Here is a 26,471-nt window from a genome sequence, read left to right on the forward strand (position 1 = left end):
CTTCCAAAGTACCCCCAGGGGTCTGTGTACCCCCGGTTGAAAAGCCCTGCTGTAAGGCATTTCAGAAGCTCAAGTTGAGGGAGAGCTGCTCATTTAGACAAAAGGAAACCATGCCTTCCTAAATACAGACAGACCCATGGGGGCATGAGCTAGACTGAAGAGCATTCCATTTGGTGGATTTGTTGTTTTCTAATGGCCTATAATCGAGCAGTTCCCAAACATGGGGTCTCACGAAAGTGGGGTCACAACAAATAGAATAGTGGAATCGTAAATTCCATGAAGCTGCTAATTCCATCAAGGCTGTAATTCTCTGTGTGTCTGCAATTACTGGGAGGCGCAGCTGTATTGTGCCTCAGCTGCTCTGCTGAACTGTTCCTGTTCCTGCAGTTACCTTGTGATAAGTGAAAGCTGAACCAAAGCAATTTAGTGGTCTTAGACTCAGGGATAAATAATCTTTGTGTAGCTCTCATGATGGTGTAAGAGCAGAAAAATGAAAAGTACTGCAGATCAGGTTATTAATTATGGACACGCGGACACTTATGGTTGTAGGGTTGGGTATTTGACAGATCAAATAAAATTTGGTCAATTCACCTGTCAAATATTGGTAAAAAATTGTAAACAACTACCAATAGGTCCAAATAGTAAACAGAAAAAGGACAACTTTTCCATGAAGTAATGTGTCAAAAACAATAAAAAAAATCATATTTCTGTCAAGAAAATTATAAAAAATGTAATTTTCTTGTAAAATTGTCAATATTTGACCACTCTATTGACCAGCTTGCCAACCCTACATGGTTGTTCTAGTAAGTCCTCACTCCCATTGATGGAGGTCATGGTACATATGCCTGAATTACCAGGGGATGGAGATGTACCATATGTCACCTGCTCCAGAGAAACTGTCCACAGACTCTCACTTGCCCTGTGGGGAGATGAAAACCAGGGCAGATTTCTTCTAAATGAGACAGGGTTGAATTGCTTCAGTTTCACTTGCACTTAATACAGAGTAACTAGAGACACATAAACAATTCATGTGCTCACAGTTAAAAGGGGAAAGAGACTTACCATATATCAACTACTCCTTGGTAATGTGAGCATTTTTACATATTTAATGAACTTTAGTTAAAGCACCCCTGCCACCATTTTGAAGCACGGGGACATTGACTACACATGATGCTGAGGCTACTGGAGAGTGCTAATTAGCACACTCCAGCAGACTCGATTAACTGAGTTTACTCTGATGTGTTCTAATTCGAATGTGGTGGAGCAGGTGTTGGGCATGCGTATACGTGCATGTGTGTCTATAGGTCTCTGCTCCCATTCTGTAGTAAGTAAAAGATAAGCTCTGTTTTGTTTAGGGGTTACCTGTCCAGATTTTAATTTTACCACAGAGTAAGAGCATGCACAGGTCACTAGTGTGGAGCAGCTGTTAACTGTAGGTACACAAACAGCAGTACGTGTATGGGATTATACAAAATTATTGCACTGTAGGTGATAGGGCTGTGCGAAATTTCGCCAGGTGTTTCATTTCAAAGCTGCTTTGATGCATTTTGAGCTCAAAACAGCTAAATCAAAACAAAACAAAAGCCTTCAAAACAGCTTCAAAATGAAACAAGGGCACTTAAAATGTTTTGAAAGTTTTGAAATGTTTCGCGTTTCGAAGCTGGACTTACTTGGCTTCGGCACCGGTCCCAGCCGGCGGCAGCAGCAGCTTCCTGTCATCTGGTGCAGATTCGAGGGCCATGCCCCCCAGGAGGATTCTGGCACAGCCCCTAGTTCTCCCACAGGTGCGGGCCCCTGGATCTGTGCACCGGATGACAGCATGTTGTCGCTGCTGGCTGGGGCCAGCAGCAGCACCAGTCTTCCTGGTGTTCAGCACAGGCTGAACCCAGCGCCAGTCCCAGCTGGCAGCAGTAGCCTCCTGTCATGCGGCAGGCAGATTGAAGGGATATGGGGCTGTGCTGGACTCCTCCCGCGGGTGTGGCCTCTGGCCTTTTTGGCGCTGGGTGCGGGCTGTGCCCAGTGCTTGTCCCAGGTGGCAGCAGCAGCCTCCTGTGATCTGGCAGGCAGATTGGGGGCGCACACCCCCATGCAGCCCCGCAGCCCTCCTGGTGGTACGGGCCCCCAGATCTGTCTGCAGGATCACAGGAGGCTGCTACTTCCGGCAAGTGACAGGACTTTTGCTTCTCAACACCTTGAGGTGCAGTTTCCCAGAAACCTCTGCACCTACCTCCTTGAAACTTGGAAGGCTTCACGCCCTCAGAAGGCTTCACGCCCTTCATCCCTGCAAGTTTCATCAAGAATCAGGCAAGAAATGACAAAGTTATAGGCAGTTTCGTGCTTCCCTATTATAGCTTATGGGTGAAACGTCAAAACAGCAAAACAGTTTTGACCAAACGAAACAGAACAGTGCTTTTGAAATGAAACAAAACTCAAAACAAAACACTGTTTCATCGAAATGTTGAAATGGAAGTTGAAGTGGAACGGTGCTGTTTCGCACAGCCCTAGTAGGTGGGATTGAGGCTGGAAAAAAGATCAGAAACTGCTGCTATAACTCCTTGTGTGTTTTATCCTGTAAATAAAAAAGATGGTATGTTTAGAAACTCTGGGAAGTGCATATTTGCTCACATACGATCTGCTGCCTGAAGATTAGAATGCTGAGAAAGTGGTTGTTTTAAGCTCTGGGGGAAGTCTGAAACTGGACTCAGTTCCGGGTCTTAGGAGAGACTGCTAAATGGAGGGCAAGTCTAGAGACAAGGAGGCAGTACTTGGGCTGTTCATACCCCAGAAACTTAAAAATCTTGGGAGGTCAGGGGCTGGATCTCCTTATTGCAATTTGGTGAATACCACCACAAGGAGCATTTAGCCAGATTTTACCCAGATCAGTATGCAAAATGTGGGCAAACTCTTTCTTTTTCTGTGAGATTGCTGGAGGACTGTATGATGTGGATACATTGAAGTGAGCAACTGTATTATATACAAAAGATTTCCTTATATTAACAGAGAATGAAAGTATGTTTCAAGAGTCAAAAAGCACCCTTAGCTAATATTTTAGTCAACACTAAAATATCATATTTGAATAGTGCAAATTCAAAGGAAGAATGCAAATAGTTGATGATCCCACTGAATCATTTGCAATACACTGAGTGAACTAGCAATATCTTGTGATTTTGGTCAATTTGAAGTGTGTGTGTGTGTGTACATAAAAGACCAAACATATCACCCTGTATAAAATAGTATTTACCTATGGTCAGAGAAACAATAATTCACTGTACAAGACATCTCAGAGCTCCGAATAGCTTGTTTAGGTTCTGATGCTCCAATATTTCCTGGCTCTGTGAGGACATAATGAACAGTGCTGACCACAGAAGCAAGTTGTGGCTCCTGGACCTTACAGCTAGGGACAGAAGTTGCACATAAACTGGTATAAGGGGTCAGAAACTGGTTCAAATCTGTAACACAATAGAAGTTCAGTGCACATAAACCGCTTTCAACATGGCTGAAACCAGTTTAAGATAAACGTAGATGGATGTGGTATCAGATTTACCTGATTTAGGTTAAATCAGTTTATTGAATTTCTGTCCCAGATCCCCTCCAGATTCAAGTTAACTCATAGTCTCCTAGCATCCCAGGATCCTTTGTACCTCCCCTGCAAATCCCCGCCTTCACAGGGTGGGCAAGTTAGCCTTGGCCCAAGGTGTGTGATTCAGCTGAGCAGGGAGGTGCACTCTAGAGTCCCCTGACTTCTGGCCTGGGCTACTTCAGGCATGTGGCTGCATTTCCAGAGTCAAAAGTAACTGTCTGCTCACTTGCTTATCAGCTCCATCTATGCAGTTTAGACTAACCTGTGAAGACTGAATTGATTCAGCCTTAGGCCTTTTGACTGTCTGTACTTAGCCTATGATACCAGTCCCTGGTAAAGTCCAGCAACAGGAGACAAACTAAATTGCATCAAAGATGAAAGGTTCATGGGAAAAAATGCACTCCAACATGCTCCCACCCTACCCAGGCCCTGCTCTTAAAGCCTCCTGAGGCACAGGTGGCTTTGCCAGCTGTCTGCTATCAGTAAGTTTCTCTATGTAAATGAAATTCTCTGTTAGCTCTCTGGTCTTTTAAAAGTTTTTTTATGACTCTCTGTGGACCAAGGAATTTAGCCTACAATGTGTATGCTACCACATGCCATTGAAGTGTTCAGTGACCCTTAATTAACCTGGAAAACCAGTTGTGATTTATAAATATTCTGGAATGGACATGGGATGAACTAAATGGTGAATTCCAGAAACCTGTTCAACAAACTTGTCCAGGAATTATTCTTTATTCAAAGGCCTGAGGTAAATTAACAGATGATGTCACAAAGTTATGGTATTGCCATATCGAGACTGTAGGGTTTCTGTGCTTGGCAGTGGCATCCTTAAACAGGCTGCACTGTTCCACCCAGGCTACCTCCCACACCAGAGAGAGTGCAGTATCCGCAACAGGGTGTCAAAGATGGGCTAATTAGTGGTGCTGCTCTTGATATGGTTCAGAAGTGGTTACAATGTTACAGTTTAGGAGATTATCTGTAGGGAACAGCATAGTGTGCCTGTGGGCACTGATGGTAGGCACAGCAAATTTGCAGTTTAGATATGGGCTATGTGGCAAAGACACAAGAATAGCCTGAAGCATGTAACACGCTTCATATGCCCTTACAGAAGTGGTGAATTAGAAACTGGGTAAGGTGCAAGAAGTCAGAACTTCTGAGGAAGTGCATGAGGGAAAAGAATATGTATGCTGACTGTGCCAAAAAAGGAGACTTGACGAGATTAGATTTATAAACCTAAGAGAAATAAATAAAACTTTGGTTAGAGTGTATCACATATACCTGTCATTTGTATTTTCCATGCCATATAGGGATTAAAAGTTTTCACTAAACCTGATGCTAGGAAGGATTACTGACAAGTAGTAATATCACCAAAATTCAGGGATCTGACAACCTTCATCATTTACTTTGGCTGTTATGTTCTGTAAAGTTCCTTTTTCACCTTCAAGCCTTCCTTAGGCTTATCAGACCATTCCTACAATGTACCTATAACATGCTATAATTAAACCGCAAAATTGGAAATCTTTTCCAAATTTCCTACCCTTGCATTCATCCACTGGTCTTTGTCAAATCCCCTTTTACCATTCTAAGCAATTTCTCTTTTCATTTTGATACACTGAACTGAGATTACTAAACCATAAATGGGAACAAGCAGGTATCACAGTTAAAGGATGTTTCTCTAACAAACAAACAAACAAACAAACAAACAAACAAACAAACAAACAAACAGTGAGTGTCTCAGATATACTCAAGAAAATTAAGGAAAGATTTTCCCAGAAGGGAAAAAAAATTGAAAAAAAAATGTGTAAGAAAATAGTCTAGAAGATATTCCTAATAATTTTATTAAAGTTTTGAGTCATAACTATGTCTGAAACAGAGAAACTCTTGAGAAAGCATACTTTTTAACGCCAGGTAAATGGTTCAGAAACAGCTAAATAACATCTTCCCACCACTTAAATTTGAAAAAAGGCAGATTCACGTGCAAAAATGTGACTCCAACCTGTTCAAGTAACTTTTCAAGAATGTCTAATTTGAGGGGGTAATTTTCATTTTGCCATTTCAAAAATGAATTAAATAGACAAGCAAAATGTAAGTTGTATATATTTGATTTAACTATAACAACCCAGCATTATAACAAAAAAGAAAGAAGTTCAGATGTTAAGGGATATTTTTTCAGTGTTATAAACATAGATCTTTAGCACTTTAATTGTATTGATATTAATCAGCTAAATATATCATTATACCTGTATTTACCTTGATATTTTTGGAAACATATTCATATAAACCCATAGCTGACAAAGGCATCAGGGCTGTGTCATGGTTTGTTTGGTCTTGGTCAATCTTGTAGGCACACAATGCAGAGGAATTTAAATGCTATTTTCTTACAAAATGCCTTCAAGGGACAGTCATACAAAACTGTTAGATTGACAACTAGTGTTCAAAATAAGACAATTCCCTGTAGCTCTGCAGTTCATTTTCCATTTTCTTGTCATCTACACAGAACTACAGAAGAGAACAAGCTTTGGATCAATATTCTATTTAACAGAAAGTGGCAAAACTAAATAAGAATGTCCTTAAATGCAGTCAAAGCACTTCAAGCAGATAATGTCAAACACTCACGGCTGGCCCGGAATACAAGGAGCTGGAGCAATGCAATCCAAATCTTAAGTGAATGAACAAAATGGTGGGCTTTTGTCATAAGGATGGAAGAAAACCTGATAGGGACTGGAGGACTAAGAAAATACCTGTCTAAAAGGTGTATTTAATTGAATGAAAAAATGTATTCAGAAATTAAACAGCTAACCTTAAATTAATTGCTAACATTCTACACAATCAATCTAGTAGCCCTTTCCAACACCTCAGGTTTCTGATTAATGAATGGCAGTGCTTCCTGGTCATTTTCATTTTATAATATAAATGAGTTCTGGTATATCATGGACTGCAACACAGTTCCCAGAGTTAATCTGAAAGGCATTTTCTAAGAGTATTTAGAACCTTGTTGAAACCCCCAAATTTCCTTTCGGGTATCCCAGATGCTCCACAAAGAAGACATAGATGTCTAGACATACATTTGGGGTACAGAGTATTGTCATATTGAATGAAATAGTTTGAATGTTTGTAAAGGTTGCCCATTAGCCAGTTTCAGGAAGAAGATAGGATTTATCTCCTTATCTAGCTCATTGTTTTGGGGCTACGTGTAAAATGTCCTGACTTCACTTAAAGCCTTAATTTAAATTGTATCTTTAGAAGTCTTTTACAAAGAAAGCAAATATCCTGAGTTCCGAGACATCGAAGCCTAGGGCCTTTTAACCAGACTGGTAAAAAAAAAGGTATTTACAGTGATATGGATGAAGTCTCCACAAGAGTAATTTAAAATGCTCAACAAAGGTAATTTCTGTTGAGTAAGATCCGAGCCCAAATTTGGGAATAGTGACAAATTGAGTAGGAGGAGCCCACTGACGGCAGCTCACTCAATAAAAACCTGTAACCTACTGTCCCAATTTGGAGGTGACTTCACTTGCAGAACAACGAAGGAAGAATCGCAAGTGTAGCCCGGACCAGATTGATCACCTGACCCAACCTCTCTGTGAACACGAATCTCTTAGTTCACGCTGAAGCCGCGGAGTGCCCGAAAGGGACTGAAGGAAGGGGACTTAGTCCTATCACTGCTGAGCCCAGCTCATTGAATCGTATTGCTGAGGCCAGCCTATTGAATTGTATTGCTGAGGCAAGCCCATTGAACCGTACTACTGAGGCCAACCCATTAAATCGTACTACTGAGGAATGAAACAATATTTTGGTATTTGGCTTCTCAGAATTCTAGGATTGTAAGTATATTATGAAAAATAACAGTATTGATTCAAATTTAACTTTTAGTTGTAATTGTAGTTGTTTTTGTAACACTAATTCTTATAGCATTGTTTGGGAAGGAAGTGCATTCGGAGCATTGTTTCTGATATATGTAATTATTGTGTTTTTAATGTTTGTGGTGTTTCTTAAAGCTAAGCAGTGTTATATACGTAGCAAAGAGTTTTAAAATAAAATTGTCTTGTATGAATTAAGTGTGTAATCATTGTGAAATCGTGCAATCAGCTAACTACTCCCCCAGCCAGTGCATCAAAACGAATCAGTAAATTGTGTGGGATTTTCTCTATTCCATAACCCACTAGCGACAAGTATATATGGGTAAGATTCAGCATTTATTTTTAAGGAAATAAGTGACTATTATAGCCTTGGGAGTTTATGAATGTCATCTATATTATCCTGTTCTATAATAAAGTAGATGAGTCACTTAACTATAAATGGTTAGATTTGATTTTGGGACAATGTGAGGCTTGCCAAAAATCAAGCTGAGTTAGACCTTGCAATGGACATTAAAAATAAAGAGTAAGAGGACCTTTAGTCATCTAACCAAAAAGAGAACAAGGAAAGAAGTGAAGTCAGTCTAAGTAAGGTCCAGAAACAGAATGAATATTTTTAGTTATGTTTTCAAGAAAGACGTTAAGGATAATGAGCAAAGGCAGGATGGCTAAAGGCAATCTTTGATAACTTTTTTTTTTTAAGACAACAAAAATTCAGATGAGAATTAGTGAAAGAATTGTAAATGGGCAAGGAAATCACTAAAGGAGAGATAACAGGGGACTGTGCCAGAAAGGGAGTTTTTGGATTAAAGGAAGATAATGGGTTTCCACAAGGATTGATCCTGGAACTGATTTTATAAAATATTTCCATTAATGACCCTGGTACAAAAAACTGAAGTGTGCTAATGAAATTCGCTGAAAAGACAAAGGTATGAGGCATTGTTAATAAATAAGACTACTGAAGTATCATGCAGGAGGAACTAAATGACCCTGAGTATTGGAGCTATATAAATTGAGAGATGTAATAGTACAAAGTCATGCCCTTAGGAATTAACAATAATTTACACTACATGCTGGGAGCTCATCAGTTGGAAAAGTTGCAGAAGGAAAAAACCTTGTTGTAGTAGTCAGTCCAAGGATGACTATGAGTCACAAACATGATGGCTTAAAAAAGTAAACATAATGTCTCGACAAATATCAAGAACAGTAGTCCCAGTATAGATAGAGAAGTAATAATGCCATTGTGCTAGATACTCAAGAGATCCTTTGTCCTGTGTCAGGTAGATTCTATCTGCTAAGATACTAGCCTGGTCTTCTATGATCAAAAGTTTCTGTAATGCAACCTATTATAGCTCAACATGCAGAAGCAAGATGAATTTGTTTTGAAAACATAAAGTTCATAAAGAAATAAAAATAAATCAATACTAAATGAAGATAATTATGTTCTAAGTTCTCCTTAGGACCCACACATTGAGAGTGCCTGCAGGTTCACGAATGTCTGTATCTCATCATTGCATGACAATGGATTTTAAGGCTTTTGTAGAAACACTTCAAAAATATGAGAACTTGGGTGTTGCTAAGATAAGAAAGAATAGAAAAATGTCACCAGTGTAAAACAAAAATGCAATGTTGGTACAAATTAGCCAGCAAGATGTTCTTTTTAACTGTGACTATTATCCGCTAGGAACCAGGCTCAAGAAATGTATACAATTTAGCTGCAGCAAGGTGGAAGTCTCTCCAAGGCTAAAGGTTCTCTGTGTCCACAGGGCATTCAGTTACCCTCTCCAGGTGCCTTTACTTTATTCACTTACACTGTGGTCTGCATATTGTTAAATTTTTTACTTGAGCTATGAATGGTGGTTTTTGGACGGTGCTTTTTTATGGGCAAATTAGTAATAATTTTCTTTAGTATTTGTTCTCTGCTGTTTTTCTACAACCCCCATCCTGCCATAGAAATATTAAAGATACTAGCGCTAATAACTTCCCCCTACAAGGAAGCAAGGTGGCAATATATTTGTAAAATTCAGCCACAGCACCCCTTAACAGGTTTCTCCTTTCCCTCTATAGCAGTGATACTGAACCAGGGTACTATGGCACTCTGGGATGCTGCAACATGCTTTTAAGGGTGCTGCAGGGTGTGTGCATTCTCCTGGAAGTGGCTTGACATGACCTGTCACTTTCTTGCACTGGGGTCTTGTGACGCTGCTCATAGTAGGGAGAAGCTAGCTGACCATGGAGCAGTCCGGGGAGGACACGTTGCGTAGAGAATGAGTTGCAGTTACTTGCAAGCAGTGTAGGGAGAAGCGGGAGCCCCAGAGTGAGTAGGAGGCAGGCACAGAGGCTCAGGGCTACAGTGTAGGGCTGGGAGCAGGTGTGGAGCCAGTGCTTGGGGCTGCATCCTCACTGGGGTGCTGGACAGCTCCCATAATCTATTATCTGCCTCTTCCCTCAGGCCAAGTGTGCACCCATTGCCTCCAGCTTCCCAAACAGTCTCCAGGTGCCAGCTCCTGCATCCAATCTGCAGAAAAGAGGCTTTGCTTGGGGCCTTGCAGTGAGTGTCTCTGTTCCTGAATTGTTAGTGTGAGACTGCTGGTGCCAAACAGAAGGTAGCAACTGCTCTGCTGGTAAAGAAAGGAAGTTACAGTACCTCACAAATGTGCTGCAAATCATGGTTCCCACCATGTAGTCCAGTGATTCTCAACCCGGGGGGTGGGGCACTCTGGAGTGCCACCAGATCTTTTGAAAGGTACCATGAGGTGTTAGGACCTAAGTAGAAAAACTAAGCAGATAAGCAAAGGCTCACACTTGTCCGTGGCTGGACATTCCTTTTCACCACACCACTCTGAAAGGAAGTAAAGACTGTAATCTATTGGTTCAATATCTTTATCAATGATCTGGAAGATGGTATAGAGCGCACTCACAGCAAGTTTGCAAATGACACCAAGCTGGGGGGAATAGTAGATATGCTGAATTCAGAGAGACCTAGAAAAATTGGAGGATTAGGCCAAAAGAAATCTCATGAGGTTCAATGACAAGTACAAATTGTTTTCATTTTCTTAATTTAAAAAATATCTAAAAGATTTTTTAAAAGAGATCTAATTTAAGGTAAAGGGATTTCAGAAAAAAGAAGCCCATTCATAAGCACGTCACTACATACTTATTTTGTATAACGTTCTGAAATGCGCGGGGAGGCACTAAATTCGGAATTATGGTGGAGTGCTTTGAGTTTAAACAGGTTGAAACTCACTGCTCTACATAAAATCTTTTAGAAAAACTATATCATATTACTATTCTTATTCATTACTTGTTTTATGGCAGTGCCAAGGAACCCCCTAGCAAAGAACAGAAGCCTATTGTGCTAATCTATAGGACCAACAGACAGGATGCAACGGTCTGGCAAAACGAACATGTAAAGTGGCAGTGGAGTGAACGATGAGGTAATAAAATGTAGTTCATCAGAAAAATGGCAGTCTCAGCTTGCCAACTGTCTAACTCATGTAATTAGAAAAGGATTAAGGCAAAGGGGAAACTAAAATAGGAGAGGAGAAGTCTACTGCAAGTGGATCAATAATTATTTTCTGTGTTGTACTTTCCACATTCCCATGTAGTAAGTAATATCCTGCAAAGGAAGTTTTACATGATTTTGCCATTTGAAATATTTTGAAAGAGACTGACAAGAGCACCCTACAATGGAGTGAGGTCTAGTTAGTAACATCTTCTAATCTCATGAGGGGACAAGTCAATTGCTACATTCCACACTTTAGCTGTATGGACCAATCAAGTGCTTCTGAAATGCATCCTCTGGCTCATGTGGCAATGCTGGTCTTTGTGGCAGCTTTGCCTTTGTGTGAGGCTATCAAACTCTTGTGAAAAAGAGATAAAAATAGAACACATCTCACATCTGGCAAGTGTTCAAAAGTGTTGTGCAGTTTGTTGTTGTAATCCTGGGATAAAATGGAGTTTGGAGAGAAGTGAAGGGAACACGTTATCCTTGTGAAACTTTGTACTTAATTTTCAGGTGAAATTTGGTGAAAGATCAAATACTGTGTTCTTAGAAAGTAAAAAATGAAGATAGAGCAATAATACTTCTTGCATTATATCATATGATTAAGGTCTTCCAGTTATGAGAACACGTCTTAGTTCTAAACATCCTTTTGCCCTTCACCAGGCATTCTAATACCGCAGTACACAAACTTTACCCCATGAAATGACCCTGATGTGTGGAGGTTGAAGAGAAAGAGAAAACCTGAAGTCCTGGGGAGTTTCCAGAGATCTCTCCTTGTTACAGGTCAGAGATTTAAACAAACACTTGCAGCAAGGCCAAGAGGAAGAAAGCAGTATTTTCATAGACTTTTCTTGATTCCATTTCTTCAACACGTTGAAAGAAGAAAACATTGAATAAAGAATAATGGAAGAGAAGATAAACAATAATTCAGTTCCTTACTCAGACCCTTGCAAAGGAATTAAAAAAAAAAAGATTTGGGTTTGGGAGTTGCAGACTAGAACCAGGAAAATGTACAAGTCATTACTGAGGCCAACTAGTTTATTGCAAGATGTCCTAACCTCTGGCAAAAACTTGTAAAACCTTGAAGCATGGGATTCTACTCTCATGAAGTTAGCCATCTGGAACTGAATCAGTATTTCACAGTTTCTCCATTTCTGTGGGTGCGTATATACATGCATTTAGTCTGGGATCAGTTTACTTGTGAGTAAATGCTCCTGGGCAGGCATCTACATGTGCAGGGAAGCAGGAGCAGATTTGCTGCTAATGGTAGCAAATTGCTCCTGTTCCCAGGGGCCCTGCAATGGGCCTCTGCCACCAGCAGGGTGCTAGCTCAGGGGCTGGCAGGGAGAACCAGGCCAGGAACTGGCCAGGGTTGGACATTAAACCCTGTACCCGGAGGCTGCCTGCTGCTGGGACAGGGATGGTGTGTATCCCCCTGCCCTGTCAGCAGGGAGCTCCTGGCCTCAGCTCCTTGATCAGGGGCAGGGGACTTAGAAAGAGCTGCAGGGGTGGGGTAGGTCCCAGCCCCCTGCCCCAATGCATGGGTGGGGCAGCTAGCACTGGCAGATGGTGGGTGGGGGGTGGGGCTGGGACCTACCCCAGCCCCATGCCTTGATTACCCAGTTGGGGCATGAGGCTGGGACATGTACCTGACCAGCATAGTTCCCAGACCCTGCTCCATGATTACAGAGTGGAGGCTGGGGAACTTGTTCCCCGCACAGCTCCATGAGCATGGAGCTGGGTGGGGTACAGGCTGGGGAGCTCAGCTCTGAGAGTCCCTGCCCAGGCTCTGATGGCAAAGCCCACCCTAGCAGCAGGCTGGTCCCAGGGGCAGGGAGCAATCTCCTGCCCCCTGGAGGCTGGCTGACTGGGAGAAGATTTGTTCCCAGTTAGGTGCCTACATGAGCATAACTGCGCCATTACTAATCAAAAGTAAATTTTCTACTTGCATTTGCAGGTATCAAATTTACTTGCGATTAGCAAAGTTTATTGCACAGTAAGCATGTGCACGTGTACACGCACAAGCTTACTGTGTAGTGAACTATGTTACTGTGCAGTAAAGCATCTTGTGTAGATGTGCCCTGTATGTACCAATAATGCGATCAAGGGAGTAGATTAGAATAGAACTGAAAGTCATATTGGAGGCCATCAAACCCATTTCCATTTATTTGTAGGCAACTCTTTCTCCAAAAGGACCCGCAGGAGTATTCACCCTAGCCCCTACTCAATACCATAGCCACAAAGCACCTGATAAAAAACTTCACAGCATGCCATAAGAAAGAAGCAAAAGAGAGATGGGCACCAATCCCTTGGCATTCACATTATAGCAGATAGGGCCTGGAAAGAAATAAAGCATGATTTCTTCCAGGGCCCCAGTTAAGAGCCTCTTTAAAATAGATCTCTGCTGTCTAGTTGTTGCATTGAACAAGTTCTGAGAATTCTGGATAAGGGATTCTCAGACCTGGGCAAAACCACTGAAACTTGAGCAAAGACTTGTAATTTTTATCTCAAAGAGGATAAATTAACCCTAGCTTTAAAGGATCTCTATGTAATTGCCTTAATTTAAAAAAAAGTGGCGGGAAGGCTTGTCTTTTGTATTCTAATTTCTGTCGTCTTAGACTCTGCTTTTTGTGCGTTCTTTCACAGCATCTGATGAAGTGAGCTTGGGCTCACAATAGCATGTGTTCTCTCTGTATACATCTTATTTAGTCAGTCTATAAAGGTGCACATCTACCCTGCTTTCTGAAAATAAGAAGTTATCAAAATAAGGATTTCACTGGGGGGGCGGAGGGGGAGGAGTCAGCTGACAAGTGTTGCTCATGTGGCACTTCAGTTCCCTTGTGGATCTAGGCCTATGAAACAGCTATACTCTACTATACCGCTTTTACACAATGGAGTTGCACTGACATTAAACAATTTATAAGCAGAGAAAGAGGTCTATAAGGTGCAACTCATTAAAATAATTAAATAAATTATTAAGTAAATAATTAATTCTCATTAAATAATTTGTAATGGAGTAGAAAACTGGGCTTTATCAGAAGCTCTCCTAAAGTATCTTTAGGTATTTACTGAAGAAATGTAATGAGCAACTCTGTTTTGGTTTCCCCAGCTCTGACTGCACACACTTTGTCTTCAGATATTTCATTTTATTAGCTTTAAAGTGTAAGAGTATTTCAACAGCAACTGTCATATGCAGAGTCCAGCAAGTTAAAATCCAAATGGCTACTTTTCAGTTCTGATCTTGATGCACTATACTAGTCATATAAACATAATCATATATACTCATTCATATAATCTGCAAACCAGCGTGGGATTTTCTTTTCATAGCTTAAAATATTGCTTGGGAGCTCCTTAGAAGAACAGTATCTTCTTCAATTAACCAAAATCAAGACCTATTATAATTAGGGGCTTCTAAAAACAGCTAACATGAAAGTTAAAAATCTATTTAGAAGGAAAAACTATAGCAAGTCGGCCAGGACTAGAACATATGAAGAAAAAGTGCCAGTATTTTGAAATGAGAAGATATACCTAGACAAAGGCAAACAGCTTTTGGCAGCCAGGAAAACAAAAAGAGAGAGAGAAAAAGGGAAACACTTAAAATATAAAAGCAAACTCTTCTTTTAGCTCTTCTGAAAACTACTTCTCTCCACCTGGCTGGGTTCCCTGGCAATTTCTGTAAAGAGGGCAGACAGCTGATGATAATTCTCTGCTTAGTGAAAGGGTTTTCTCACCCTGCCTGTAAACCCTTAGGGGGTCTGTACAAATTGTCAGGAACATACAGTGCTGAAATATGTCAGTATTCTTCTCTTTTCTGAAAGGGGAACTGAGAGCTTTTTTACTTGCAAACACCTGATTTCAGGATTTTCCAGGTCCGGTGAACTGGAGAAGAGGCATAGTTTTTCTATTTAAATCAGTCTGAATGACACAGAAAGCAAATGCTTTTTTTTTATATATGTTTTAAAAAAAGAAGTAAAAGTAAACACAAGCAAATAAATGCTCCTTAATAAAATTCAGCATTCAATATAAACCCTGTGATGTAAGCTTTTATTGTAGTTCCTTAAAGACTCACCAATGGGCCTATTTTGGTCATGAATGTATAAAAAAAGATTGCGGTGTTCAAAAAAACTTGTCTTACAGGGAGAACACAAAGCTTCTATTTCTAATTCAGTATTTTTAGTACATTCTGCTTTTACTATTTAAGGATTTAACAAAAAACGACAAAACATCCAGTTTTTCTTTTTTCTGTCTTAGCTATAGACTTTTGCTCTTGATGTTCTGGGAAATAATGTGTCTGTTCTATTAATAGCCTCTCTTCTTAACTGTGAAGTAAAATAATGGTGAGGTATGTTAGGACTCAAAAACTCAATGACTTCCTAGGGCATCACACCCTAATAATGAATTAAAAATAGGCAAGTTCTAGGAACCTGATCCAGTAAAGGTTGTAGGTACCTATAAATTAGATGCTACACCATCTAAATATTTTAGTACCTGCCTCCAGAGTTAAGTGACCAAGGCACCCTATGGTGTGCTTGGAAATAGATAAGTGCCTCAGAATGGTGATCCAAAAAGCAGTACACTGACCAGAAAGCCACTTAGAGCCAGGAAACGGGAAATCCTATGCACAAGGTGTATTTGAACTCTTATCCTCCTAAGGAGTTTAAGCATCTGAAATGAAGGCTCCAAAGCAGATGACTCTGAGCAGTTGGGATTAAGAGTCTGCAACCCATTCCTGAGTAGGCACCTACAACTCTTCAATGAAAGAAATGTACAGGACTCTTTTCTTTTACAATACTGAAATAGTGGTTGTGCCTTCTGTATAAAAGTGTCATGGTTAGAAAACTTGCCCAGAAAAAGGAAGGCCTGATATTTAGACCCTCCTTAGCTGGGGTGCATTCAAACCCACATCGTGGACTTTTTTGAGAATGTCCTACCCATCCAAAATATAGGCTATTATGTGTAAGGATATTCTCCACCCCTGCACTGAAGCTGGGCTACCCAAGCTGTGCATCCAAGAATGGAAGATTCAAAGAGTTGGAGGATGCATTTACACATGCACTTAACTGCACAGTAGACTAATTTGCTGCAGTGTAAAGTGTCACACTCCACACATGCGATGCTTTTAGACTGCAGCAAACTAATTTTTGCTGCTGAGAGATAGTACTGTTGGGGACAGCACTACCTTATGGCAGAGAAAATAACTGCATCTAAATGCACGTGTAAGCACTGATTTTGGTATAAATTGCACCGTCAGCCCAGGCAGCAGGGGGCAAGATCCCTGCCTGCCTCCTAGGCACATGGTTCTGCTCTTTCGGCACTCTTGTCCTCCTGTTGCCCAACACTGTGACCTGGAGCCTGGGCCAAACCCCCAAGCCTGATGCTCTGTCCTGGCTTAAGCTGCTGTGGTCCTGGGTGCATGTGTAGACGCTGTGCATGGAAGTTATTGACCACCAGCACGAATTGCGCCAGAGTTTCTCTCACCACACTAATTGAACATGTAGATGCACCCAGAAAAAGTAAACGAGAGAACCTTATTATGTAGTCTACTTATTAGACTACTCAGCTAGGAGAGGGAGGCTGGAAGAAAAGTCCTCTTCATTTCTGTCCCTGATAGGAACACTCTCAGCACCCCTTTCCATTGAACTAGGGCTTGTTTGTTCTTCCTGAGTTATGCGGTGGAAAAATTTAGAGGAAATAAAACATGTAATTTGTCACAGGAACATAGGAATTGATATACTGGATCCAACTAGCAACCCATTTAGTTCTGTATCCTATCTCTGGCAGTAGTCAGTACCAGCTATTTCATAGGAACACATTAGCAACCCTGCAGTAAGCAGTTATGAGAAAATGAGAATTTCTTTCTAACCCTTGACCTGATGAAAGAGGGTTTACATGCAACAGGGGACTGAACCTTGGGAAACATATCCTAGTGCACCTCTTTTGGCCTTACAAGCTATAATTGTATGTCACATGCTTCTAACAATATATCCTACCTGCAACTGCATATAGGACCTTCTGCCTCAGGCCGAGGAGCAGACAGAGATCTTAACACTGTTGAATGAAAAATCTGAGAGGCCAGTACTTTCAGGGACAAGGAGTTTGGGAGTAAGGAGGGGAAACAGGAAGAAACCTCAGCTGAGAGGGCTGTAAATCCCAGAAACAAGATATACAAGAACTGTGAAACCATGGACATAGGAGTCTTGGGAGAAGTAAGCCTGTTTGTATTGCTTTGTGTTATTTGGAATCATGTCTATACAAAATGCATAAACCATGAAGGACGTTATACACTCTTAAATCCAATTATTGTCTTGATCAACACTTTTACCAATTGGTGAGATTTTCTAATAAGCAATCTGACCTTTCTTAAGTTGAAAATGAAATTACCTAAACAGAGAGATTCCCCTCAACCCAATTCTTTACTGATAAAAGCTCTATTCTAGTCTGCTAATGCCTTCAGTTAACAAGATTGTGGCACAGAGAAACCAAAACACTCAACTGAAAGCATAAAATCAAAATTGGCTTTAGTTTAAAAGTATTTATATATTTTTATTTATTTAATTAGTATCTCATTTCACACAGTGGTAACTTCACTAGATAGTTGTTTCTCATTATACTTAGTAAAAGTATAAGTTTCTATCACTACTGTAAATGGACAACTAATGTGAACTCATTACCCTAGATCAGCATAGGAATTTGATTTAGTAGTCTATACATATAGAAAAGGGTAGACAACAAGAAAGTGGATTAAAGAAAATAGATGATTCTACTAAAGTAACTTGTAAATATTGTCAAGAATGAAGTAGTAAGAGAGAAAAATTGTGCCCAGCTCAAATAATATAGAAAACCAGTTTCTTATGAAATCTGCTCTACTGAAATACAAGAGCAGGACACTGATAGTTTTGAAAATATCACAAATGAAATATATTTGCTGCCACTAATTTCACTGAAATGTATTCATGTTTATAATTTAAATTCTTGGCCATGATTTTCTTGCAGGTCTTCAATATCTGCTTTATTTGACTTGGATATACAAAAAGGAAAAAAAACCTTAAATATTGGTTATACTATTAAAAAAGTAAGAGGTAAAGACTTGAACTTGAAAAGATACAGTTTTCTTTCATGGTCATATCATCACCTTTGTTGTATCACAAAACAAGGAATTGAGTGGAATGACTTAAACATTTAGCCCGAATATATTCTTTCAGATTTACTTTAATTTGCATGGCTACTATTGGATCCTGCAAGTAAAGAAACAACTGCAAAACTTAAAAGCAACATCAACATCAATGCAAGATAATGGTCAAACAAAAAAATTACTCAGTAATGACTGTATGCAGTCTTTTAGGGAAAATATAGTGGTTCTAATGTTGTTGTTCCATTGTCTGAAAGGAATATTATGTTTAAGCTGGTAAATATGCCATTCAAAAACACAGAGAAAAGTATGATAATGAGGTCTTTGAATTTATTTGGCTAAGAAGAATGATACGGAAGTCTGCAAAAACTGCTCAGATATTATTCTAAACAGCAGACTTTGGGTATTAAGCGCATTACTTAAAATACACTGAAAAAATAGAAATATTTAATGTAGTTCTAAAGCACATTGCACAATTGAAAAAAATCTACAACTATCATCCATTTCATGGTGGTTAAGTGAAAATAGAGGATTGTTATCATGGCTTCCCATCAGTAAAACTCTTAAATTGTCTCTACTTCTATATCCAGCTACTATAAATATTGATATTTGCATGGAACTCAAGAAAGACGATGCAGCATGCAGTCTACACAATAAGAAATGCTCTCTATAGATATATATGTAAAAAATTACAAAATCAATTGAAAGAGGATTTGGAGGGACTTAGTTGATTACAGATTCATGACACCATGTCAACAGTCTCCATGGAAATCTGGCCTGAACACCAACAAAAAATAGGAACAACTCGGGGACAAAACTGAAGAATGGTTTAGGACTGCAAGGGAACTTTTGAAGACCAATTCCAAAGAGCCAGGTTGAGTTTACTATTTTATATTTAGTACCAGCTTCAAGGCAATTTTTCTGAAAGTTGAGAGAAATTGCTAAAAATGTAGAAAAATAATATTTTTACAAAAAAAAGGTTGATTTTTAAATGTGCCTGTCTATATTTTATAGGTTCATATATGATCCAAACAATTACATGCTTACATAATAAGCTTCAGGAGACATTAACTGTTCCTTACCTTACTACCCAACCAGGACTGAATAACCATGCCATTTAATTCACACTTGCCCTTTGTAACCTGCCACCTGTTAGTTTACATTCATTCAACAAATTTCTATTGCTAAATTTGATTTAAACTGATGGTCCTATAATTTTTCCTAAAACGGTAGATTCAGTAATAAAAGCACAGAGAGTTACTGGGCATGTCTACATGAGATGCTATATTGCCATAGTGACGAGCTATGGTGATGTACCTAGTTGTAGTGCCACTACTGCGTGGTAGCAACAAACTCATTGCTACTGCGCAGTATGGTTGGAAATGATCTGTGCGGCACTGGGACTGCACGGCACCAGAGGTTACTGCGCAGTCATTTAGTACTTGCTAAAGTAATAACTGTGCAGTGGGGAACATGTGTACGTGTGCTCACTGAGACTGTGGCACATTTTAAAGAAAAATGCAATAATTTTGAACTGCATAAATATATCTACTGTCTTAATTCCAAATACTTTTTTACTACCAAACTACAATTCCAGTCTCATGTTACAATTATAAATCAAGCAAATTGTGAGATTTTTTTGCTGAGAATAATATGATAAAATCCCTATGTGTTTATGATTCTTTATATTCTAAAAAGAGTTTCTAAAACAGGGCTATAAAAAAATAAAAATGTTAAATATCTGACTCTAATAAATCAACTGCATCCAAAATTAGACTTCCTCTTTGACTCTATTACCTTACATTAACTCTAGTGCAATATGCATTCATGAAGCTCTTTTAAAAATTCAGGTTTCAAGAGGAAAATACTGAAATAGAAACATGATGCCTAGAAACATACATAATCCCTGAGGATGATACACATTCAAATTCTATTTCTTGTGAATTTAGCAGCTGTATGAAGAACAAGAGTTTTCTAGCAAGTATTAAAACAAGCCACAAGCTTTGTGAGGGGTATAAAACTTCAAGCTTCCAGGCATAATTTAATCTCTAATTTAAGGCAATTAAGAAGAATTTCCCAGAGGGTAAGTCATTCCCTAGATGCTTGCTGATGGGTTTTCTTGAACCTTCTCCTGAAGCAACTTGGACTGGCCAATATTGGAGACATACCGTCAGAAAAGCTGGGCAACTAGCCTGATTCCAGCATGGCAACTTGTGTGTTCTCAAAAGTGCTCACTCCTCAATCTTGTCTTGAAAATGCACTTGATTTTATGGTAAGAAGTGACCAACATGATATAAATTGACTGGACAAAGTTGTGGTCTGTTTTGGGGGGATTCATTCTAAACAACTTCCCATGGAAAAACCTGTTTCATCACCTACTTCACATTTTTCTGCAGTTTCCTTGTATAATCTTGTATCTCATGAAGACAGTCCCATAGTGAGGTTTCAATTCTGTTTCAGAACTGACATAATATGCGCCTTTGCTTTGCGGTATTTTGCTTTAGCTACTTAGACTTCATTTGAAGCCTTTTGTTAGTATCAGTGCCTATTGTTTATGCTTCTTATTGGCCACAAGTGCTTTTCTTAGGATATTCTTAGTTCTTGGGGCTTGTGGCTCCTGAAAAAAGTATGTCCATTGTTTCTCTCTCTTTTTTTGTAGTCCACTTCTGTCCTGTGTATTGTCTTTTAGTATCTTTTAAGGCTTTATTTAAATTAAATCATTAGATAAACGATAATTTTTTTAGGAAATAAAATGAAAGAAAATACTTAAACCAGGGCTGCCCAACTTCAAAGTGGCTGGGGGTGACATCAACAGGGGCTGCACTGGTATGAGCCACAGTCCCTCACACTGCACACCCCATGGATGCTCCCCTCTCATCACGCAACTGTGAACCCCGTGCACTGTGTGCCTTGCACCCCTTTGTTATATTGTGCATTGGCAGTCCCCCAACACCACTACACTGCATGTCAGCCTACTGTACTATGTGCCTGTGACCCCTGACCTTCAAGCTCTGTCCCTCCAACCTCCCAATGAACTGTATGACCCAGGCTCACCCTTGGCTTCCCACACTCCTTACTTAAACAAAGGAGAAAGTTCAATGAATATCTTTTAAAGAAAAGGAGTTGTACAGTGAAACTCATTGTATGTTGCCCATCAGAATCATTTCCTTTCTATTATAGTCAAGGTGTGTAGTTCATAAAACTGTCAGAAATTCTAAATTCAGGCAGTTCTACGGGTGGCTGCAGGTCAATCCGATTTGCTGATAGAAAAGAAATGAGATGGCAAGAAAACTGAACTACCAGATATGTGCAATCTTCTTAGCAAGCAGAATAATCTCAAAGAATCATGATCAATTAGATTACAAAGAACGTTATTGTTTGCCATTTGCTACAAATCTATTAACATGTTAGTATCAAGAGCTTTAACATGAACATCTCTAATTGAACACAGATGGAGATCTCTTCTGCAGAAAGCGATCATAATCATTACTAGCCTTGCAACTAGTCCATTCACTTAGCTTCCAATTCACTGTATTTAAAGCATGATACGAAAAGCACATTAATGGGGTTCACCTGAATCAATTAAATCGGTATAGAATGACCTACAAAAACTGAATAATAATCCCACAAGGTTGGCATTAAAACTTTCTTTCTAGTCAATTTAGCGTTGTTTCCAAATAACAGGCAGCACGTATCCAAGTTAGAACAAAACAAGTTGGCTTGAAAGTGTTTCAAATCCATCAATATTTTATTGAGGCAGAGAGCTGCCCCAGCCCAGGCTAGAAATGTGCACTGACCATTTTGGTGAAGAAACACTACTTGTTTAATCCTGTTAATCTAGGTTTATCTAGACTCTTTGGCGATGGATAAAAATTTTTCAAAAGATTAACATTCTTATACTCATGATAAGTATCATAATATAAAACAGCAGATACGTACTTTTAGATACACAATATGCTTCGCTATGGGCAGAGAGGAGCAGCAATTTTATATATGACCTTTGGTAACCTGTTGCTGGACCTGCACTATGATTTGTATAATGATTTATGTAGGAATGCACTACACTATTTTTCAATCATCTGTAATTCTGAAATACATAATCTTGCATGCGAGCCAACCTTCACCAGAGGAAGGGAAATATTAATCAGAAAGATAAATATATGAGCTTAGAGCTGGCAAAGCACTGTACTTACTTTTGGTGTTGGGCAGGATGCAGTGGAGAGACGAGATGTGGCCTGGGCACGAGGAGATTCTGAAGGGGTAGTGCTGAGGGAGGCTGTGTCTCGCGGAAGCACCTGAACACCACGAGAAATGATGGAATCTGGAATCTGAATAGGAGCAGAGATGCAGTTAACAGTCCAATTAAAAATTATTTAAAAACCTTACACCTCATTCTAAAACTTTTCAGATCTAAAACTGCCCCATTCCTCGGTTCGCAATCTACATCACAATTCTTTGTTCTGGTAGCAGTAGTGTTGTCTTCTTTTATTTTCAATAATAATCCACTGACAAGAATAAGGTCATATGCCAGTTGCGCACGCACAGAATATTCCACAATGAATCTTGAAAAATCTATGACTGCACTCAGACATGCTATAATATGCAATAACTAAAAGGTCATAGGTGTGACATGTGGAAATGTCAAGGAACTGACAATAAAATATGGAGTTTTCTGTCTTTGGATCTGAAGTAAAAAAAACAACTAACAGGTTAGTAGTAGCCAGACTACTCACATGTGATGGTTCTTTCATTGCCTGTCTAGAAGGAGTTAGGCTAACCATTGATTTCCTGTTAGTAACATGATCAGAATTATCAACTGCTGTATTAGTAGTAATTGATCTCCCTGATTATCTAAGAGGAGAGGCCAAAGACTGAATGAGTATATATTTTTTGTTTTATGTGGTCAAGGTTTTATTTTTTCTAAAAAAAACCCTTTAAACTATATTTGATGTTGGTGAAAGAAGTTGACACCTCTCAAACCTGAAATCTTGTATTTATCCAGGAAGCAGATAGAGTATGATCAGTAGCATATGAACTATCTGTATCAACCCTGAATTCTAGTTTGGAGGGGAAAGAGAAAATACTTTTCTTTCTGTATATCAGATTAGATCTTGGTCTTTCATTTTTATACTTCAGTTTAAGAACTAGGTTCTCAGGTGATGTAAATCAGCATAACTACAGTGAGATAAAAAGAGTTGTACCAATTTACATTTCCTGGTGAGCTGGCCTTAGTATTAAATTACATGCTTAAGGCAGTGCAAGTAAATTCCATTTCAATTTTTCTTCTCTTTTGTTCAACTTTATCTCCAATACCAAGGAAGAGAGATAAGGGGATGAATCTAAAAAGCAGATTGTCTTGCTTCTAAAATATTAAATTATAGAAAATTTGTGACCCCAAGTGACATTTGGATCCAACCAACCAGAGATACAAATTTGTTTATTATAATTGGACTGCTACCTCAAATTATTCATTCAGTAGTCCACCGCTGCAGAGGACAACATAGTGTAAAGTTGACCATGCAAAAAACAATTTTGACATTTTTGAGCTTAATGACATCTCAAATTCTCTTCTCAATGAGACATTAAGGGCACATCTACATGAGACACTTAACTACTCAGTAGTGTAGTTTACTGCAAAGTCAGCATGTGCGTCTACATGTGCACATACTTACTATGCAGTAAACCTCACTGATCATAAGTAAATCTGCTATCTGCAAATGTCAGATAGTAATGGCACAGTTGCGCTCATGTAGACGACTGACCGGGAGAAAATCTGCTCCCAGTCAGCCATTCACCAGGGTGTGGGAGATTGCTCCCTGCCCCCAGGAGCTGCCTGCTGCTGGGGCAGGCTCTGTACCGGAACCCAGGTGGGGACTATGTCTGTCTGCCTTGGTAGCAGGGAGCTCCATGCCCCCCATTTTGAGATTGTGATCAAGGAGTGGGGGCTGGGCGATCCTTATCTTCCAGTGCCAGCCCTGTGGTCGCAGAGCTGGCACTGGGAATTAATGGTCTCCCGGTGCTAGCCTTGCAGTATGGAGCTGGCACTGGGAGCTCCCAACTGCTGGGGGCTGGGGAACCTGTTCCCCACCTGGCTCTGCTAGTGTGGAACTGGGCAGGGAAGAGGCTGGGGAGCTTGCTCTCTGCTCAGCTTCACAAGTGTACACGTGGGTGAGAAGCAAGGCAGCTTGTTCCCCACCCAGTTCCACACTTGTTGAGCTGAGCAGGGAACAGGCTTCCCAGCCTCCGCCCCAAGTGCGGGGTGGGGGTGGGGGCTGGGAGCTGTCCTAGTCAGGAGCAGGTCCCATACCCATGCCCTGATCAGGTGATCAAGGCATGGGGCTTGAAAAGAACTGCTGGGATTGGGTAGTAGGTCCCAGCCCCCTGCCCCGATCTGCCACTGGGGCAGCTAGCAGCAAGCTAGTTGCTAGCTGCCTCACCGGTGCACTGGGGCAGGAGGCTAGGACATGCCCCTCCCCTACGGCTCTTTCTAAGTCCCCTGCCCCTGATTGGGGGGACAGGGCCAGGAGCTCCCTGTTGCTGGGGTAGGGGGACATTTTCCCCACCCCAGCAGCAGGCAGCCCCCAGGGGCCCGGTGCTACCTGCTAACCCCTGGGCTAGCACCTAGGGGAGCCTAGACCTCCCCCTGGTGGGGGCAGAAGCCTATTTCAGGGCCTCGGGAAGTGGGAGTAATTTGCTGCCATTAGCAGCAAATCTGTTCCTACTTCCCTGCATATGTAGATGCCTGCCTGGGACTGTTTACTCCTGAGTAAACTGATCCCAGATCAAATGCATGTGTAGATGCAACCTAACAGTTCTGTTTCTAATTTCCAGAAGTAAATGTATCACTACTTAGAGAACTAAAACTATTATTACTCATAGAGCCACATTAACAATATTTTGTGGTTAACAGGTTGAGATGAAGCCTTGGTGAGTAGCCAAATTCCCTATCCTCAGTTGTTAGGAAGGCAGAAATTCAAGGCAAGCTGAAGACACCTAGGGAATACCCCCTTCGCACAGGTCTTGCCATAGAGGATGCACAGGTTGGGAGAGTTGTAGGGGCAGATTAGGGAAGACCCAGAAGAAGAATGGATGTGCATTGGGGCAGGAAGATATACTTGATATGGTATGCTTATTTCCCTAGTGATTTTACACATGAATTAGCGTACTGGGATCACTTCAACAAGGTGGAAGTTAGGGTAGCCTTGATGCCTGTTCCAGAAACCAAAACAACTGGCAACATCTTAATGTTAGTTGCCTCATCTTATTTTCTGTGTTGGCACCTATACCAGGAAATTAATTAATTTAACTCTAGGTGTCTGAAAATATGAAGCTTCCCTCCCTCCACTGACTGATGGAAGGTAGAAAGTTCCCTCTTCCACCCCATCCTCCTGACCATTGAAGGGATCCTCTTTGCTGTAGAAAGTGCAAGAGGATCTCTTTAAATCTGCCGCTTTGAAGGGATCCTCTTTGCTATAGAAAGTGCAAGGGGATCTCTTTAAATCTGCCCCTTCTCTCCAACCCTGACATGGAATTTTTCTTTCACTTTGTAATTCCACCAATATTCATGATTCTGCAATTTTTAAATATTTCTCTGCTGTTCTGCTACCATCCTGGATAGTATGTACATGGTTGTGTTTAGACTGAGGATCCCCAACTCTTTTGTATCAGGAGGGTTAAATGGAAATGATTCTGACCAATTTAACTGCTGTATACAGAATTCCGAATCAGTGAAACTGACTGCTGGTTAGCCATGGTTCATCTGAGTCTGGAAGGCCCACCAGGTTAGCATAGTTAAGGCACACCATCTTTTGCAGTCAGCAGCACAGAAGACAGTGATGTGACTAGCATCATGCCTGGCCACCTACCAGCATGTTTCCTCAGCGTAACTGATTGGGTACTGATTTACAGCTGGGTTGTTCCTTTGGCACAAGTCTAGACTGAGGCTTGAATTTACATCTGGAGTTGCATGGAGAAGCCTTAACCACTCTGCCTCTGAAACTGCCTGTAACTTTGTTACTTTCATCCTATTGCCAGTTGGGAAAGCTATGAGCAATGAAAGAAACCCTGAAGTCCCAAAGAACTAGAAACCTAATTATAATAACAATAAAACACCTTCTGCAGACATTGAGGTCTGAAATCCCATACATCAGGGAAAGTACTCTTATTGCCTGGAACAGGTAATAACTTTGAGTTAGGGTAAGAGCCTGCGGGGCCTGGACCTACCTTTCATCATCCTAATAACCTCTTTTAAGACCTTCTCATATCAGTAATAAGTTTAGTGGAAACAGATTTGTTTTAATTTGAAAATCACAGACTATCACTAAAATGCAAACAGTGAATGCAGCAATGTGGACAGTGTCAAATTTTGCCACTAAGAGTTACAGGTAAGTCACCGCCTTA

The 26,471-nt window shown here is 40.3% G+C and overlaps 1 protein-coding gene across 1 annotated transcript in view; it reads right to left on the reverse strand.

Annotated features, from left to right (window-relative positions):
- Nucleotides 1-26,471, reverse strand: part of GPHN (gephyrin) — a 400,537-nt gene that overhangs the window by 161,993 nt on the left and 212,073 nt on the right. Inside the window, exon 9 of the mRNA XM_025201357.1 lies at nt 22,265-22,399. Within this exon, the coding sequence (XP_025057142.1) occupies nt 22,265-22,399 (135 nt within the window). The remainder of the gene's footprint in view (nt 1-22,264; nt 22,400-26,471) is intronic.

Source organism: Alligator sinensis, unplaced genomic scaffold (genome assembly GCF_000455745.1).
Source record: "Alligator sinensis unplaced genomic scaffold, ASM45574v1 scaffold768_5, whole genome shotgun sequence".
NCBI lineage: Eukaryota > Metazoa > Chordata > Crocodylia > Alligatoridae > Alligator > Alligator sinensis.